We start from the raw sequence: 13926 nt of genomic DNA, 5'->3' as shown, positions 1-13926 counted from the left end.
ATTGTACGATTGTCCGTTACAAGAGCTTTGTATGAGTCTTTGAATGAGGTCAGACGGTTCAGCGGTTTCAGTCGCATTAAACGTTGAATTTGGTCGGAAGAATAAGAAGAACAGCGATAACTGTCCATTGCATTTACATATAGGCTACACTCACTCCGTTAGGAGGCAACTCTTAGTTCGCACTAGGCTACTTCAGCTGGAAGTTTTAACAACTGTGGACTTGACTAGTGTGCTTTCGTTCAGCTGTCTGACTGTGATCATCCAGAATCGTGCAATAATGAAATTATTCCACCTAGCCCATCAGTAACAAAGTTCGAACTAGTCACTGACATAGTAGACCTAACTGTTTTGCATTGCATGTAAATGCAATGGACTGTTATCGCTGTTGTTACAGTGCATGAAAATGCACTGTACTGTTCTTCCTAGGCAACTTCTTCTTATTACAGTGCATGAAAATGCACTGTACTGTTCTTCCTAGGCAAAGGAAGGACATAAGTCCTCACTACAATAATCCACTGTTAAACAATGTAACCCATTAAACTACTGAACTTTTTACATTCAACTTTTAAACGGTCTACTTTTAAACTATCTATCTATTAAACTAGCTGTCTATCAAAAACTTTTAAACTATCTACATTCAACTTTTAAACTATATACATTCACTAGCTGTCTATCAACAACTTTTAACTTGTCATCAACTATGTCAACACTTTTCATCAACTATGACTCCTACCCACTGTAGCTAGTTAGCATGGTTAGCAAAGTTAGCATGTTAACATTGTTAAAATTGTTAACATTTTTAACAAAACTGCTAAAAATGATTAGCTAGGTTAGCTAAGTCACATGGTTAGCATAGTTAGCATGCTAGCATGCTAGTTAACATTTTTAACAAAACTGTTAAAAATGATTAGCTAGGTTAGCTAAAGTAACATGGTTAGCATAGTTAAAAATCTTAGCATAACTGCTAGCAAACATTAGAGCCATTCCAACTTTCAGTTATCGTCAAATATCTACCTATACACAGCCATTAAACTATTTGAATATCAACATTCATTCAACTTCCAGTCTGTCAACAACTTTTAAACTATTTACCTTCAACTTTTAAACGGTCTACTTTTAAACTATCATTAAACTATCTATTAAACTAGCTGTCTATCAACAACTTTTAAACTATCTACATTCAGCTTTTAAACAGTCTACTTTTAAACTATCAACTTTTATTAAGCTATGCAACCACCATGTCTATCCTAGCATCACCATAGTAACCATCTCTGTATTATCTGTTGTAACTATACATGATATTTTACATCAAAACTTTAGCATTTTCATGCACTGGTAATTCCTTGGAATTGCATTTCTAGTTCTTATTCTTCCGACCAAATTCAACGTTTAATGCGAGTGAAACCGCTGAACCGTCTGACCTCATTCAAAGACTCATACAAAGCTCTTGTAACGGACAATCGTACAATGTATTTTTCATATTTGTGAACTTTATACTTTTTGAGATATTTACGATAAAATAGCAATAAAATCCCATAGACTTAACATTGACTGCCGTGGCGGCAACTTTTAGCATTATGACGTGACCTGCACCTGAAGGCAATCAACAGCTGGTCCGCTGCAATCTTTCTACCACTGGAGCTGTGAATCTTCTGAACGTTTTGGCCTGCCGTGATACTTTACTTGCTCGTAAAACTCTCCTCCAGAGGCACATTTCTCTAACTACAGACAAGGTAAGTGGTACGATTTTTGGTATTTGACTCATTTGTGTCGTCAAACATTATGTTATGTAGCATTCTATACTATAGCTATGTATGAAATGATGGGTCACAAGTAGCCAAACTCGGTAGTTCTAACGTTAGGGGAATAGTTAACGTTAGCACTTAGAAGCTATCCTATCCGTTGATATTTATTATGTAAGGAAAGTTATGAAACCCACCTAATCAACGTTAATAAGTCGTCACTTTAAATTGACCGGTTAGCTGTAGGTTTCGATAACGTTAACAACATTCAAACCTAACGTCGCTCCCAGCTAAGCACTGACGTTAACGTAACATTTGCTCACTAACCAGTAGCGTTTTAACTAACGTTATACTATCTGGCTCTTGATAACCTGTGGAAAGGGACCTGATGAAAACCTTACTGTTTGGAAACGGATCATATGACCAAAGTATTGTTAAAACACACTACAGAAGTTGAGGTATAACGTTTGTGCTGTCAACATAGATACAGAGTATGTTTACTTTGCCTAGCCTACTCATTTCTGCATTATTCTGGCCTATAAATTAAAGCTTCCCAGTTGTTGTAGGCTACATCCTAAAGTAGGACTACATCGTAATCTGTAGAAAAAATGTGGATAACAGACCTAGCAAGCTGTAAGATATAGTGTAGTTGGTTATCAAGATGCTTAATATCAGAATGGTCCATCCTTAAGACTCAGTTTATGATTATCAACAGCAACAACACACCCTTTGCCTACAAAGTGTTCTAAGCTGTTTACTTTAAACTGTTTGGCTATCAACTATCCTTAAACAGAAATTAATAAAACACAAAATGTTGCTTTGTTTGCAGTGAAATACTATAGGCTAGTATATTTAACTACCATTACAGATTTATGGTGCAACAACCTCACTTAAATATCTAAGTTGTGTTGAACAATTGTACACATTCCATGTTTTTGGTATAACTCCAACTTGTTTGCTTTTGTCTTTAAGGGACCAGACCAGACCAGTGTGGTGATGACCGTGTATTACATTATATGTGTGCACATCCTGCCAACCATACATCGCTGACATTAACACTAACATTAATTCCTAAAAACATGTGACCATATCTCAACATATCTGCACATACCTTTGAACTATAGACGTAGATCTGAGATCTACACTGAGACATTCGGAGTATTATATTGTTGCAGGAGGACTATGCCGACAACTATATGAAGCATGCATACATTTGAATCATGTGCTGTGACATCTGTGAAACGTAGCTGTGCTGTTAGACCTCTGTTTTTAGACCTGAGCTGTGCTGTGTGAAAATTAAGATTCTAACCTAAGTTCTGTCTAAAACTGATCATCTGAAGGGCTGAATCTTGTTCTTCAGTCTATATCACCATCAAAAGTGACCTATTTATTACAATTAACTGAGACCTCTAGCTCTTGCTGCCATTTCAGAATTACCACTGATAAATAGATCTGTTTTAGGATAATATGATTGGCATTATCAAGTTCTGTATATATATACACACACACACACACACACACACACACACACACACACACACACACACACACACACACACACACACACACACACACACACACACACACACACACACACAACTGTGATTGTTTTTTACTTCAAGCTTACATTGGTTGTTAAGTGTTCATTAGTGTATTCTGAGTATAATTCTGCTGTATTAAAACAAAGAATGTTGATCAATATTGAAATAACAATTTATTTTTACTGACTGTCATATACTCTACAGGGTTCCCGCGGATCCTTAAAAAATCTTAAAAAGTATTAAATACAACTTTCAGTTTTTAAGGCCTAAAAAAGTCTTAAATTGACTGGAATGTCTTGAATTTTCGAAAAGGAGGTATTCAATTTGTGTATGGGACTGCCAGCGAGTGCGAGAGAGCGAGTGAAATGTCTCCATCCGGTTTTGTGTAATTGTGGCTCTAAGGCTACTGAAGGAAGTGTAGTGGTTGCAGAGTGAAGGTGTTTTTCACAGGTGTCGTTAAAGGTGTGAAAATGGTAAAAATATGTAAAAATATGCCTTACGTTTCGTGTTGTAGCCGAGGGCTGAGAGATATGTAGGTGGCCTTATGCAAGCGATAGAGCCCGAGAAGGAGCTGGTAAGCCAGTTAGCGATAGGGTGGCCTACGTTCGGATTTGGGCCGGACAGTTTAAAACCCCTGTCCAGAGCAGCCTCAAGCCGGACGCTCATTTGTCCTCCTTTTTGGAGTTGAAAAGCGCTGGGCTTCTAGAATCTTTGCTTGGACGCAGCATCGTTTTACAAATTATGGACGCGAAGACTGCTGGTAAAATTATGCGCGGTGCTTCTGTCACTCGTCTGATAATTTGCTGCGCAATTTATGTAGGAACCACAGACCGACAGAGGAAATACAGATTAAGTTGATCTGTTGCATCTCTAGCGTGTTTTGCTGGCCTAGCCTAAGTAAATATATGTCTAAGTTATAATAGGCCTACCTGTAATATCTGTCTGCATCTTGCTTGCCAGCCTTTCCTAGTACTTCGCAAAAGTTGTGAAATATAACCGCATATTTTTTTTTATGTCGGCGACTGGCTACATAAAAAAACGCATCTGTAAGTGCGTTCATAATATGTGCGTGCTTGAGATGTTAGTGGTTTTACAATGTTTCAGTCAAGCTTTAGTTGGTTTAAATACAACTGGTATGCAAAATGTAAAGAAGTGGATTAACTTTGATTTGCTGTGCTGCATATGGGACAATAGATGCCTAGTAAAGTTAGTAGACTTATTAAAATATTTAAATAGTCTACCTTTGAAAAAAAAAAATTGAAGGGAGTCCAGTCCAGTACACATGCAAGTAGCCTAGGCTACTACAGACACAGGTGAAGAACAGCCTCAGACAGTAGCACAACCAGATATGTACAGCCAGCTTCAAAAGCAAGCAGCCCAGACCCTAAAATTGGGCATTTATAGCTGTGAAGGTAAATACACAATTATTTTTTTTTTGCCAAAATATATTTGGTAACGTCTGTAGACATCCAAAATGGGATGGGTGTTAAAATTAGTAGAAAAAAACTATTGCATAAAACAGTTTTGAGTTTTTGCCGTGCTATAGTCTTAATTTTTCCATTTAGATGTCTTGAAAAGGTCTTAAAAGTCTTTAAATTTGCACTTGGAAAATGTGCAGATACCCTGACTCTAAGCTAACATCTAATCAAGTAAGTGGTTTTCAAGAATACTGGACATGTCTATGTAATCTGAATAATCATACTGTAAGTAATTTAATGTTATACAAAGCAGCTTTTTTGCATTTACATGCAATGGTAATTCCCTGGAATTGCATTTTCTAGTTTATGTAACCTAGACCTAGTATCTAATGTTACGTGGGGATTGCAAGAACACGAGTGACAACAATTCCTTACTTGTAACCACTAAGTGCGTGTGTCATTTATTAAAACGGTAGAAAAACTGAATCAAAGACGGTGCTGTCCAACAAAAACAGCATGGAGTTAAAACGTAATTTAAAGTCCCAGGCATTTAAAGGGACAGCGATCACTTAAGACATAGGCCTACACCACAACTGAGTGATGAACGTGAAATGCTTTGAATAGCCTACAAAACACTGCATTTAGATGACAACTTTGTGAAGAACCATGCTAATCTAGTTAATTGTGAAAGTTTATGGCATTCACATTTAAAGCATTCAATAGCCTATGAAAACTTGATCAGTCAGTTAAATTGTTCTCATAAAAGGAACAGCAGGCCTACAAAATATTCCAAATAGGCTAGTTTTATTGCAGTGACAGAAAACTTATACTGCAACATATGAGTTTAAACCATGTTAAATTTGAAAGCATTTAGCTAGTGACAGGAGGTTTTAGGGAGTGGGGGGGGGGTGTAAGAGAACAAACTCTGTAACCTACCTGATTTCACAGTCTCGGATTGCTACACATTTTGAAGTATTTAAAAGAATCAAATCATTGGCGTAAACCGGGACGGGACCCGTAGGTTCGGGTCGAAAATATAAGCAAATGACTCTGGTCGGGTCGGACCTCGGGCTTAATCTTTTCTGCTCAGTGAAAAAAAACAAAAAAACATTTAGACTATTAATCATCGCAGCTGTTCACCGTAAAGAAAGTCTGCTGCTGCGTGCAACGTGCATCATGGAGAGGGGCAGAGGCAGACCTGCCGCTGCGTGCACGCCTTTAGCCTGGAGAAGAAGATGGAGTTGTTGAAAAGTAGGCTGAACTTGCCGCAGGTGAATTCACCATCGCTACTACAGGAGTGGGAAAATCAGAGGTCTGGAAAGTGTTTGGAGTGGTGCTGGATTCTGATGGAAATTCTACAGGTTATGTGCAATGCTCAAAATGCAAGGTGCTGATGAAATATGTGACCCTGCAAGGCGAAACCAATCGCTTTGGTAAAATTTACAAAATTAAGTTATTGTGCTCATATAACGGCCATAAACTAAGCTTTCCAACGATATGTATATCGAGGGTATTGCAAAAAGTATCGCTAAGATAACCGCATCCAAAGTTGGCATGGTTCTGCCGTCACGATACGCCAGAAGAGGAGAAAATCACCAAGTAAATTGTCACGCTAATGTGTTGAATCTTCACCTAAATAAAGTCAGGGTTTAATAGTCAAAACGTACAGTGGGCATCGCTTTCAAATGACCACTTCATTCGCGCATTACGCGGCGTGAAGCTGCGTGAAGCTTTAGTACCACTTTCAGCCACTGTGCGTCGCTCTGCCACTGTACATCGCTCTGCCTGCCGTCCCATACATAATTGTTGCCGAGAGTAATCCCAGCCTACGAATTCAATAACAAAATAAATCATGCATAATTAAACATTACCTCGATTTAGGCTACTTGGGTATGGCTTAAGTCTTGACTACACGAAAATCGAAATCAAAATTTGCTGTCTACATTATTGTCAGTGTTGGGGTTAACGCAACTACGCAAATCAAAACAGTGGTGTGATAATTGAGCCAGTAGAGAAATAACTGTTCAGAATTAATCTGTAGCCTTGGGTAGGCTTCTGCAGAAAACAATGTTGTTGCCGATTTAATACTATCTGGCTACGTTTTTAACAGGCTACGCAATAGAGGCTTAGACAACTATGACCCACGTTTTGGTTTCGTAAATTAATTTGCCCTACTTCTTGACTGCAATGTAGTCAATTGACTGCTTGACATGTCATTTTTATTTTTCTGTACGATAAACAATTACATCTGCTTTATGCCGCAGAATTACATTCATATTTGGCTGACTGCAGACGCGCCACTTCCCTCCCCATATTCCAAGATTAAGATAGTATGAAGTGCTTTTTGTATAGGCTACGATCATAAAAAAATAGTTAAAACGAATAGCTATTTGCAATTTGACAAAACACTGGTCCTCATTTTGCGAATGCAAGGACGATATGAGCCTGTTGCATTTAGTTAGATGTCCGAGTCACGCATAATGTTTGAAAACCACTGGCTCGTAATCACAATAATTTAACACACGACAGTTGGATAACCTACTTCATCATGTCCCCATGCCTACATTTTTGTGAGTAGCATAGAGATCGTTAAAAACAATAAAGTATGGCTCTCCGTTTGGGACATCGAAAACTTATATTTTTAATAGACTACCGTCGAAGATGCTGACTTGCAAAAGCCTCGGGATAATACGTTATCTCCACTATCATCAGTCATGCCCCTTGATCAAAGTGGGGAATGAAATAAAAGTTTGATAACCACTGGCTTAACAAGTTACCTGCAGTCCAGAACACAGAATCTGTTGCAATATTCTGATGATCGGCGATGATATTGGCAAATGTTTGTTTTCCAAAGTAAGAATTTCACTTCACCATGCACCTTCGACAATACCAGGCCTACCTGGTATTATTACAAACATTATTCTGTGTCCTAAAACTGGCATATTTTATGGCATTGTGTCATGTAAGTTTGTTGCAAAATCTAGAGAGATGTGTGAGGTGGTCAGCGGGGGACAATTGAGACACACATTGGATTGTGTTATTACTTGAACATTCCACACTATCCACAGCTGTGGTAGGCCTATCAGGGGCAGGAGGATTACTGTCAGCGCAGGCTTTATATAAAATTCTTCAACAGAAGGCCTCGAATGTTGTCTTGTTTGTGGAGCGCTTTGCTTCGCTTCTGTAATTTCGGCTTCATTGAAAATGAGGGCTTCCCTCAATGACCCTCCGAGAATAAATAAAGGTTGAATGAATGAATGAATGCAGGCTTTCCCAAAATAAAGGCATGTGGTTTGCGCCATGTGGACCCGCCAGAATGTGCGTTATGATGCTTTTTTACGAGCAAGATGTTTTTGGTACCCTACGCACACTGCATGTTCTTAAATAACAATGATCATCAGTAATATTCGACCATTAATTTGGGTAAATGGGCAAGCGTGACCACCTTGATTGGCTGATTGGCTGATGATTGTAACGCGGGCATGATTCCAAACATCTCCCTTACGATGATGAGTGACAGGTCTCAGAATGCGTGCGCTACACAAGGAGGGAAGATGATGAATAACTGGGGCCGTAGGCTATTCACAAAGGCTTTTATCTTACTACTAGGAGTAGGCTACTCCTAAATCGCACTTAAAGATTTTAGATTGGAGTTTTCTCTTAAAAGTTATTCACAAAGCCTTTCAGACAACTCCTAAACTAGGAGTGAGTCTTCGTGGCTATGGATGACGTCATTACTCATGCACGAGCTTGACTGAAGTGACCACCTTGATTGGCTGACGATTGTAACGCGGGAATTCCAAACACCTCTCTTCCGATGATGACTGACAGGTGACAGGTCGGAGAATGCGTGCGCTACACAAGTAGTGCGAAGGACGGAAGATGATTAATAACTGAATAAAAAGGCCTAGCCTAAATGAATAAAGAGTAAGGCAAAACAAATAGCTTAGTAGCCTAATGAAACATAGGCCTATGGATTGATGCAGTATGGATTGATGCAGCTGTCACCATATCCCTAGGCTACGTTTGCAAAGAGGAGAACATTTTAATTTGATTCACAATGAAACGTTACATTTCATTTACATGTTAACAAAGAGTAGTTTTGGTTGTTGTTGGTGGCGTTATTGCATCCCTTTTATGAATGCAAAATTGTCCCCTCGCGATTGGAAGCTCCTGTTGCGCATAGGCTATTTCAAAACATCGCAACGTAAAATGCCACAAAAAAGCTGTTTATGAATAGGTCTTAGTTAGTTAGGAGTCCTCTCGACTTAAGCTGTCCCAGACTTAGGTGCTACTTTTAGGTCTAAAATGCTTCGTGAATTACTTTTTGTGAAAAAATTAGGAGTCCTAAAGTTAGGAGTGACACGCCCATTATTTTTAGGAGTTGCTCCTAAATTCGCCAGTTAGGAGCTACTTTTAGCCTTAAAATTCTTTGTGAATATGGCCCCTGAATAAAAAGGCCTAGCCTAAATGAATCAAGGCAAAACAAATAGCCTAGTAGCCCAATGAAACATATGGATTGATGTAGTATCTTGAAACATTATTAAATTATTCTGTTACTATGCCTACGTTTGCAAAAGAGAACATTTTAATTTGATTCACAATAATGTTACATTTAATTTACATGTTGACAATGATTAGCCTAGTTTTGGTTGTTGTTGGCGGCGTTATTGCATGTTAGTTATGCCTACAATGCAAAATTGCTTCCTCGCGATTGGAAGCTCCTGTAGCTGCATAGGATTTCAAAACCGCAGGTTTGTGAATAGGTCTGTGAGTAAGGAGTCCTCTTGACTTCTTTTAAGCTGTCAGAGGTGGGAAGGTGTGATTTTTTGGGGGAAGGGCCGGATTAACTGGGCACAATTGTCTGATGGCCCCCCTTCCCCCCAGCCAACGTGAATCGGGTGGTTAGTTAATAGGCCTATCGTGAAGATTTTTCCTGCCATCTAAGGCACGAGCGCATCTGTGAGGCCAAGCCTCACCAGGTAGCTCGTTTGTTTACAACTAACATTCCATTTAATTAAACTGCTTTATAGTTTTCAACATTTTGAATATTAGTGTCGGGTGAATTGAAATGTTCTCAAAGTAGCCTTATGGCTGAAAGCTGCTTGGGACACCCCCCCCGTCAAGCAATATAACCATACAAACGCGCTTCCTGCACTCATTGTTTCAAAAGGAGTAATTTTGGCTTTGTCAGAACTGAAGAGCTGTGGACGGCACGGCACGGTATGCCCAATGAAAATAAATTAACGCAACACAACACAACACCCCGCTTCTCTCGCGTCAGTCACTGACATGAACGAAACACAGAACCCGCTTCTCTCACGGCAGTCACTGACAGTAACCTAGAATAAATGCATGGGGAAAAACACTTCCCCATGACAAAGACATCGTAAAACACTGAAAGTTAATATTTTGTCACTAGCAACATTCATCTGTCCTTTGTCAAATGTATTATGTTCCAAGTACCCTATGCGTAATTCTGCTTCATAAAGTTGAACAAATACATTTGCTTATTTCACAGAAAAATATAAATAGCCAGTCTACAGTGCAGAGTTGGTAAGTTATGGTAGGCCAACTTGCAGTGAACATACAAAGAGGGGAAATTATTTCTCTTGCAGCTGAGTAGCCTCAGGTGCGCACGTAGACATAAGGCCGAACATGCAAGCGCCAATGAATCGTGCTCTCACGACAATCGCGCCGTTAAACTTAAATAGGTTAACATCACTCAAAGTTCGCCTTCAAGCAAGGAAAACGATGATTTGAAGACATCTGTTTCGTTGGAAGGGCAAGGGGTAGCAACAGGGCAACACAGAGACAGGCCCGATGGCAGGGCTGTTATGAGAGTATTAAAATATGGGATATTCTACGGGAAAACATTAAAACGGCAAGACAGCGGGGAAAGTTAAAATACGTGATAAACACGGAAAAAGTTGGCATGCATTGTTTTGGTCCCCGTGCACAGGGATTATTTGTCATACTATTAATCACATATGATTATTTGTGAAATTGTGCAAACAGGCACAACACATTTGAAAAGGAAGGACTGGTAGCATGCAACCTCATGGGAAAGATTGATTTAAGAATGTTATCACAAAGTGTGTGGCTGTGGCGCGGGCGGAAGACAATTGGCAGGGGAGGGTCATGTCTTTTTTAACAATTCTGTCGGAGGGTCATTGAACAATTTCTAGCAGGCAAGAGAGGGTCATGCAACTTCCAACTGAAGCACTCAAAATTCCTCCGGTGGCCCCTTCAATAAATAACAATCAGTCCCTAGATTGCTGCTGGGCTATATGTCTTGGTTCTGTTAACAACTCATTGTCAAAAGCATAGCCTATCTCGGGGATTGGGGAGAGCACTAAATGCTCTACTGAATAAGCACGAAGTCAAACCTTTAAATGAAAAACACTCTTTAATAATCCAAAAAAATAAACCGCTAATGAAGTAAACTTGTGACCATCAAAAATCGTTTATCGCTCGTAACTCCGTGATACCAGGACGTAACAGGAAGGCATTTGGCTGAGCAACGGAGGTTAATATGCTCCATGTTTTGTCCAAATGATGACTTGTCTATCATCGTTGCACTCGGAGAAAACCGGAATGTTTCATTCGTCCCCGTTTCAATTGTCCCGGTTGTACCTACTCAAAACGCAGATAGAACCTTATTATTCTAAGGTAGCGAAATAGCGTTCAGCATGATTCATGCCCAATTAATTCCCCCTGTTAAAGTGTTCGCCTTTGTAGTTTGGTTTCGTGATAGCCCATGATAAACGGCTTATGGCCAAATATGTGAAAACGTTAAAATACAGTAGGCGATAAACCCGGAAAAAGTTGACAGTGATTTTTTCATAATCACTTTGCAGGGTCATAGAAAAACGTATTGCTGGCGAGGGAGGGTCACGTCTTTTTGGACTAATGCTCCCAAAACTCCTCCGGTAGCCCCTTAAATAAATAACGAACAGTACCTAATGAAGTAAACTTGTGACCATCAAAAATCGTTTATCGCCTGTAACTCCGTGATAACAGGACGTAACAGGAAGGCATTTGGCTGAGCAACGGAGGTTAATATTTTGTCCAAATGATGTCTGTCTATCATCGTTGCACTCGGAGAAAACCAGAATGTATAATTTGTCCTGCGTCTCTACGGCTGCAAACGGGATTCACTCGTAGTTAACCAAATATTTCTTTATTAGGGCAGGGCAGGCATATTTCTGGCTATTACATTATTTCTAAACCAGTCTGCTAAAGTCTGTAGTGAAGTCTGTGTAGGGTTTTCCAGGCTCCATTTCTTTTTACGAGACACCCTGCTCACTTGAGCCATCTACCGGTTGTTTGGGTTGTTGCAGCGTCTCACTGGAAAAATACAAATTAAAGCCGCGTGATACCGCGTGATCCCACGCGCGGACCGCGAGTGAAGCTGGCCAAGTCGAAGCACTGCCCACTGTAGCCTAATCTTATGTTTTACGTCGGGCCGCAGGCCGGGTTCGGGCAGATAATTCATGTTGATGTGTCGGGTTACATCGGGTCCGGGCTTTAAAAGCCACGGGCCGGGTCGGGTTGTAATTTTTAGGCCCGTTGAGAACTCTAGTGTAAATAACTTTTTTCCAAGACATAGAATTATTGCTCCATAAGCTTTTCTTCAAAATATTTGATCGCTTCAGATACAACATATATTTCTACTCCTTAAAACAGCTATATGGATGTTCAATTATTTCATTATATTAATGAAAGTTTCTGTAAACACAGTAAAGCACAAGCACAATAAAGAGTAGTGTTTTTTTCTTAAAAATAGTCTACCTTTTATAGAATGTTAAATTTGCTCAAATATGCAATACATTTAAATGTAATGGTTCACAATGTGAACATTAAGTTTTGACCCACGGCTCTCCACCTTGATTATTTTTTGGGCCTTGACGGAGAAGAATTTGGGCACTCCTGATCTAGCCATTGCAAATATAAATGCCTTGAAATATGTTTTGTCATTGATATGTTAATTGTCACTTGTGGAATGTCATTGTTATTTATGTGGTACTGTAGATGTAGTAGCCTTTAGCTTCTGTCAACCTGGCCAAAATTGGAAAAATGGAAAAACTTACCCTGCCCCAAATTTGCTTTGAGTGAAATCTGAAATAAATTTGCTTGTCCCTATTGCGTACAGGACCCCTAAAGCAGCACTTTGCAAGTTTTGTTCTAGAACTAGCTACCTGAAATGCAAGCAAAACCTTGCATACATGTGTCCTTCACATGCCCATATACCATCAAAATGAATGAATGACAGTGACTTTCTGAAGGACCAACCTTTTGTGGAGTTTCAACTTAGAGTTATACATTATATTTTAATCAAATGTACTTATTTGACTTACATTCTCACGTGATCCTTAGCATCTGAGGAAAGTTATAAGGAGGCAGCCCAAACTCTGCTGACCATTGGAAACCCAGGTCATGTGAGACAGATCAACTGTGCATCTAATTCCGGTAAGTTGAACACTATATGTTAAAAAAATGGCAAGAACTGCATATTGGTATGCTGAAAGTATGCAAGTTTTTATACCGGAAACTTTGTATTGTCAAGACTGGCCAATTGAATAATTCCAGAATGTGCCCTATTACTACTAAATGACTACCAAATGTGGGCTTGCTTTGCTTTGTACTGGGAAGGGAGACCTCCTGGGAAAATGTTGGTGGGCCATTAAGAGGTCTTCAATCTTATCATAAACTCAATGCCCCAGTGTTGGGCACTTGCCACACATCAGGTGGCATTTCTATGTGTATAAAAAAGCCATTTCAGAGGTAGAGAAAATTAGAGAATTGTTAAGAATGTAGTTACAAAATGGCTTGGGGTGCATTATATGGAAAGGTAATGTTGGAGCTATGCCGAAATAGTTAAAAAAATTTAAATATCAGTGTCGGGTGAATTAGGAAATGTTCTCAAAGTAGCATTATGGCTGAAAGCTGCTTGGGATCCCCCCTGTCAGGCAATAACCATACAAAAAGTTAAAAACAGATGACCTGATGCGCGTCACTGACATAATGCGCAAATAATATAGCCTAGATATTCCAATATATTCGAATACATGTGTTTATTTTAGAGGGGATATTCGAACGTCATTTTTGAGCAATTTTGACAGCCCTAGTCCACTGTAGGCTACGCCAATCATCTGTTAACACCTTCCACCTAACCCCGGTGATTGGGGGTCGCTATAATGCGTGTGAAATAGCACTATTGAG

General features: G+C 39.4%; 1 protein-coding gene across 4 annotated transcripts in view; it reads left to right on the top strand.

Annotated features, from left to right (window-relative positions):
* LOC121679631 (transcription factor TFIIIB component B'' homolog) overlaps window positions 1-13926 on the top strand; it is a 198423-nt gene that overhangs the window by 89373 nt on the left and 95124 nt on the right. For 3 of the 4 annotated variants that reach the window (XM_042058534.1, XM_042058533.1, XM_042058532.1), the window contains exon 17: window positions 13081-13173. The exons of the other annotated variant lie outside the window; for it this stretch is intronic. In XM_042058534.1, the coding sequence (XP_041914468.1) occupies window positions 13081-13173 (93 nt within the window). The remainder of the gene's footprint in view (window positions 1-13080; window positions 13174-13926) is intronic. 4 annotated transcript variants of the gene reach the window in all.

This window comes from Alosa sapidissima, chromosome 13, assembly GCF_018492685.1.
Source record: "Alosa sapidissima isolate fAloSap1 chromosome 13, fAloSap1.pri, whole genome shotgun sequence".
NCBI classification, from domain to species: Eukaryota; Metazoa; Chordata; class Actinopteri; order Clupeiformes; family Clupeidae; genus Alosa; species Alosa sapidissima.
Note: the sequence above shows the minus strand (reverse complement) of the source record. Positions and strands in the feature narration are given on the sequence as shown.